Source organism: Lactuca virosa, chromosome 6 (genome assembly GCF_052849685.1).
Source record: "Lactuca virosa cultivar CGN04683 chromosome 6, Lactuca_virosa_CGN04683_v6, whole genome shotgun sequence".
NCBI lineage: Eukaryota > Viridiplantae > Streptophyta > Magnoliopsida > Asterales > Asteraceae > Lactuca > Lactuca virosa.
Window position 1 is genome coordinate 76217707 of NC_136431.1, and position 5966 is coordinate 76223672.

At 38.0% G+C, this 5966-nt stretch overlaps 1 protein-coding gene across 1 annotated transcript; it reads right to left on the reverse strand.

The window, feature by feature from the left end:
• Positions 1-1941: 1941 nt before the first annotated feature.
• On the reverse strand, positions 1942-2529 carry LOC145121654 (uncharacterized). The gene has a single exon (XM_079057370.1). It carries the CDS (start codon positions 2527-2529, stop codon positions 1942-1944), a length of 588 nt encoding a protein of 195 aa, XP_078913496.1.
• Positions 2530-5966: the final 3437 nt, after the last annotated feature.

Below are 5966 nucleotides of genomic sequence, written 5' to 3' on the forward strand. Positions count from 1 at the left end.
TTCAGTCTAGAGGGCCGCAATCTTGAGGATGCCTTTGGAAAGTTGACCTCTTTCTCCTAGGCCGTAAGTTTCCTGCATGAATGAATTTATTTTTCATACATGTTTTCTTCCTTTGCTGATCTTTATGTTTCTTCCAGATCTCCACTCATATTTCTCAATGCACGAACAATCTTAGGATCTGGGCTGAGAAAGTCGAGTACACTATAAAGGAGCAAGGGATAATCTGGAAGGCCACCAACGAAGATCTTCTCCAGAGGGTAGAGCTGTTGAGCAAGCAAAAGGCCGAGAAATAGGAGGAGCACCTTGCAGACCTTGAGGAGGTGATAACGGATGCGAAGGCGAGCGCTGTTGTGGTTATCCTGGAGGCCAAGATCAAGCTAGCTGAGGATCTTGAACATTCAAGATCTTGGGACGTGACAGGATGGCGTGAGGCATTAGCCAAGCTAACTGGAAAGCCTGCCACTGTCGCTGAGGATCCTATAGTGCGGCCAAGAGGAGAAGAAGAGGAGAAGAAGAAGAAGAAGAAGGCCGATGATGACCAGGTTAAGGTCTAGGCCTTTTAGGTGATTAGGGCAGTATAAGCTTTTGATGTTTAATGCATGGCTTTTGTAAGGTTGTAGGCCTTTTTGTTCTTTAAATATAATGGTTGATTTTCTTTTCACAGTTAAGACCCAAAAAATAAAACGAATTGATAATACTTAGTTAAAAAATAACAATAACTGATTCTAAAAGTTTATCTTAGAAGTTTAGTGATTAACTCGCAACTCGTAATAATTTTTTAACACGCTTTTAAGATTTTCGTGAAGATATTAGAATAGCGAATTATTCGGAATTGACGAGAGGTTATATGTCAGTGATTGGTTTAGGATCCTAGATTTTAAAACTTCAAAGTTAAGGAAATATAGAACCTGATTGTCTTATGGTTTTCCTTAAGTATTTGAGATTTTACTGAGGGTAAATTTCAAATTAGGAGAGCACTTTGGTTCAATGTTGGGAACCAAAAAAGGTTGATGAGGATCCTTAATGGTAAGGATCCCTACCGCCAGAGATCCTAAAGATTTTGGATCTTGTAAAGGAAATTTTTTATTAGGACAACCTGTTTAGATAACAGACTTAGATAAAATAGATAACACGTCAATGTTATATTCTGGGGAGGATCCCTTCTTGAGATATAATCCATTGGGTAGGTAACATAAAAATGTTACAATCTAATTGGATTTTACGGGGAACATTCCCAACATGTGAAAACATGAATCTTGTATAGGTCTCGTGTAATTTCTGGGGCAAAATCCCAATCTCTGATAACATGAAAATGGTATAAGCCTCAAGTAGTTACTGGGGTAGGATCCCGATTTTTGGATAACATGAAAATGTTATAAACCATAAGGATCTCAACTTGTGTTTTAAAGATAAGAGGATTGCCAAGCCACTGAATCGTGAAATGATCCCCTTATCTGTATCCCACAGTTAGATATCATGCGCCCAAGAGAGGTGTATAAACCTTTATTCATGTGAAAGAGGTAATTAGCTCTTTAAACCTTAGAGGGGATTAAGTACCCTTAGGCGTAGGAGAGATGATCAGTCTCTAGCTTGTGTACATAATAGTTTAGGGATTATATTGTTAAATATAATGGAGTTTACCAAGTATTGGGATCTTTATGTGTCAAGATCCTTGTGCTTCAGGTGTTCAAATTTGAGGATCCGTTCGTTTTGGGATCTCCGATTGTGAGGATCTCGATGTTTCAAGATCTTCATTCTTGAGGATCCTTAACCATATGTCGTTTTGCATAGCAAACGTTAGCTAAGGGTGGGCGTTAGTCTAGCTAGCACCCCTACGATGCTTAAGTTAGTAATGTGTTCAAGGAGAAAATCAATGATAAGAAAAGTTTTAAGGTAAAGGACATGTGTACCTTGGTTTTGTTGTGGATCATTTGATCCTACTTACATGTAGTATGCTTTAAGGTGTATGGCATTACAGGATATTGGTATAACATCTCCTTCGAGTGTTGCCAACCAGTATGCTCCTTTTCCTGCTTCAACATCCATGAGATATGGTCCTTCCCATTTGGGAGCCAATTTTCCTGCACTAGGATCCTTGGTGTTTTGGAATGTTTTCCTTAATACTAAGTCTCCTATTTGAAACCTTCTGACCCTTATATTCCTATTGTAAGACTTGGTGATTCTTTGTTGGTGAGCAGCGATGCGTATTTTGACGAGATCCCTAAGCTCGTCAATGGTGTCAAGATCCTGTGCTAGGATCCTGTCATTATTTTCTTGGTCTTGCAACAAGTATCTTGCCGTTGGGATCACTACTTCAGTAGGTATTACTGCTTCTGTCCCAAATACCAAGGAATAGGGGGTCTGACCTGTGGCCACTTTGGAAGTGCTTCTATCTGACAATAAAACGAAAGGAAGTTCTTCTGCCCATCCTCCCTTATTTTTGTCCAACATTTTCTTCAAGTTATTAACTATGATTTTGTTGCTGGATTCCGCTTGACCATTAGGTTGGGGATGAACAGGAGTGGACATTATCATTTTGATCCCCCAGCTAGTTCAAAAGTCGCTTGTTCTTTTGCTAATAAATTGGGATCCATTGTCGCATATGATCTCAGCCGGGCTCCCGAACCTAGTCAAGATATTTCGTTTAATGAACGATACTACCTCTTTGTCTCTTACCTGGACGAAGGCTTCAACTTCGATCCATTTGGAGAAGTAATCAGTCATCACCAACATGAAGACTTTTCCTCCTGGGGCTACTGGCAATTTTCCTACAATATCCAACCCTATTTCATGAATGGCCATGGGGAGATAATAGGATGTAGAGGTTCTTCCGGTTGGTGTAGGATGTTGTTATGTCTTTGGCAAGCATCACATTTTTGAGCATGTAGGAATGAGTCTTTCTTCATGGTTGGCTAGTAGTATCATGTTCTTAATATTTTGGAGCATAAGGATCTACCCCCGGTGTGATTGCCACAATCTCCTTGTAACATACACGTTCAGTTATCGTGTTTTGTATTTTTAAAAGTGAATAATATTATGAAATATTATATGAAATTTAAGTATTGAGTTCTAACAGACGGTTTTTACTAGAAATGAAGTAAAACTATGTTTAGAATCACTCAGAAAATATTGGAAGTCTTATGAGATTCCAATCTAATGTCAAATATTGAAACTTAACGAAAATATAAAATTTGAAATAAGTAAAATTTTATTATTGAAAGTTGTAGATAATCTCGTTAGAAACATTTAGGCGAAAACCTCATCGAAATCCGAGTTATAACAAAGAAGTTATGACCAATCGAAGATCCGCGACAAAACCGGCACAGCGCCGAATGAAGTAAAAATGAAGTAAAAAGTGAGTTTTTGATAAAACTACTTTTTAGCCTTGGTGATCTAAATGAAAGGCGTATTATTCGTTAAACCAAGAATTTCCGTAAAAAGAACGCCAAAATCTGAATTCGTATGAGGAAGTTATGATTTTTCTAAGTTTCGGTATAGCGGTAGACAGCTAAAAACTCGAAATAAAGATCGAGCGATATTTGGCCGACACAACCTAAAAGAGAATTGAAGGTCTCGTCATTAGTAGTACAACGGTAAAAAGACAGACAAAAATGGACATCGAATGAAGATGTTATGAATTTTTAACGGTCTTATCCTGTCCCGGCCTGTTAAAAATATAATAATAAAAATAAATTCAAAATTAGCCGACGGAGTCTAAACGAAAGTTGTAGAGCATAATTTCACCTACGCGTGGATATAAAGAACGTTGAAAACGGAGTTCGTATGAGGAGGATATGAATTTCTGAAGTTTTTAAATAATTAATATATATATATATATATATATATATATATATATATATATATATATATATATAAATTTTATTTCGGATAATATCCGAGACCATGACGAGGTTGATCCAATCCGAAGGGTACGCCCAACGTACCTAGTTGTACGCCCCGCATACTTTGGTTTTGCACGGTCCGAAGAGAGGCCACGATCCACCACCCGAAGCTCGACACGTGGAAGGCTGATCCGAACTACGCCCCGCGTAGTGCCTTGTACGCCCAGCGTACGTGCGAGGTTCAGCCCCTATAAAAGGGCAGCGAGGCCTCTGACTTTTGTTGCTAATTTTTACACTTCGTCACCCTAAACTTCTTTCTTCTTCGCATTTTATACCCCCGAAGGCCCGATATCATTCCCAAGTCCCGAAGCAAGTCCCGAAGCCCCGAAGTTCCCGAGAAAATTATATTTTCAAGTCGAAACTCTGCCCGTGTAAGGCCGGTTTTCAACTAAATTCCCCGGTTTCGTCGCAGAAAGTCATATTTAGAGCCGAAGTGCTGCTCAAATTAAATTTCTAACCCCCGGTTATTTCAAAGTGAGTTCAATATATAGGAACAATTGTATGTTATGTGTTATATGTGCTATGTGCTTTTCAGTGTTATTATTCCGGGTTATTTTCCCGTGTTATTTTTATTTGCTATTTTTAATAGCAAAGTAATACCTTTGATCATGTGATCAGTGAAAGGACTTAGATTCACATTGGTACTGGTATGTAGCCTCTGGCCATGTAGAACATGTCTCCGTAAGAGAATGATTTCTATTCTATGGTATTGGCAGAAGGTTAGACATGGCTATAAGCCTGAAATCTACCAAAATGTTAATCCGAAGTTGTATGTCTTCTGTGCCATTTGGGCCAAAGCTTTATTGATGTATATCAAGTATGGAAATTGTTATGTCTCATTGATTGTATATCTTTGAATCAAATCAATGATTGATATGGAAAGTTTGTCACATGATTCACATATGCCCTTGTTGTTTCTTGTTTCTCTTTGCTTCTGCCATATTGAATTATATATATGGCAGAACGTTATATTGTATCTATTATTGAACTAACTAAGCGTCACCGCTTACCCTCTCAATGTTTAACAATTGCAGGAGATAAGTAACCAGTATGGTTATATACTGTCGGAAGATGTAGAATAGTTTTTACTATTACTTTTGTACTTCGGTTTATGTATGTATAAAATTACAATATCCTGGGTAGTTATGTAATATACTAAAACTTAGTCGGTTTGTATCTAGTCTTTTGTAATCAAAGTATCAATGTAAAATATTATTTTATAAATATGCATGTAGCATGTTTTGGAATAACAACTGTTTCAATTATGAAAGTTAGGGTCTTTCACTCCTTCATGTGTATCCTTTAAGACTTCCGCAGCTTTAGGATCTTCCAAGCATCTTAGGTATAGACCTGCCATAGATTTTTTGTAAAGTTTACCTTGGAGTAATACGAATCTTGAGACTCTCGTCCTGAATGCTCTTTCACTTTTTTCTCCTGTCGGGATTGTTCCATTTTGGAGATATTGCATAATGGGTTGGGTTATGATTGCAGACTTCTTTGAGGATCCTGTTCGTTGGGATCTCTTGGAGGAAGGATCCTAGGGTTAGGATCTTCAATAGCTACTATGCTTGTCAGACACTTAGGATTTTCTGAATTGTCGGATAGGGTTTCTATGGTTGGGGTAATTATGTGAGTTATAGGAACCTTCGTCTCTGGTGGGATCCTAAGGGAGGATCCTAAATTGGCTAGTGCATCTGCTTTTGTGTTTTTTTCTCTGGGAACTTGGGTTAGGCTAAAGTTTTCGAAATTAGAAGCTAATTTTTTGTGGATCTCCAGGTATAATGCTAAATTTTCACCTTTCACTACATAAGATCCATTGTAGTGACTGGTTAGTAACAAAGAATCAACAAATACCTAAAGATCCTTAATTTGAAGATCCTTATCTAATTGTAGTCCCATGATGAGTGCTTCATATTTTGCTACGTTGTTGGTAGTGTTGAATTCACAACTAACTGCCTGGGGTATGATGTCCCCATGTGGCGACTTTAGTATGTTCCCAAGGCCTGTTCCTTTTTATTAAAATCTTCATCTGTGAAGTGTCCATCTTCCCGGGTGTTCAACTTC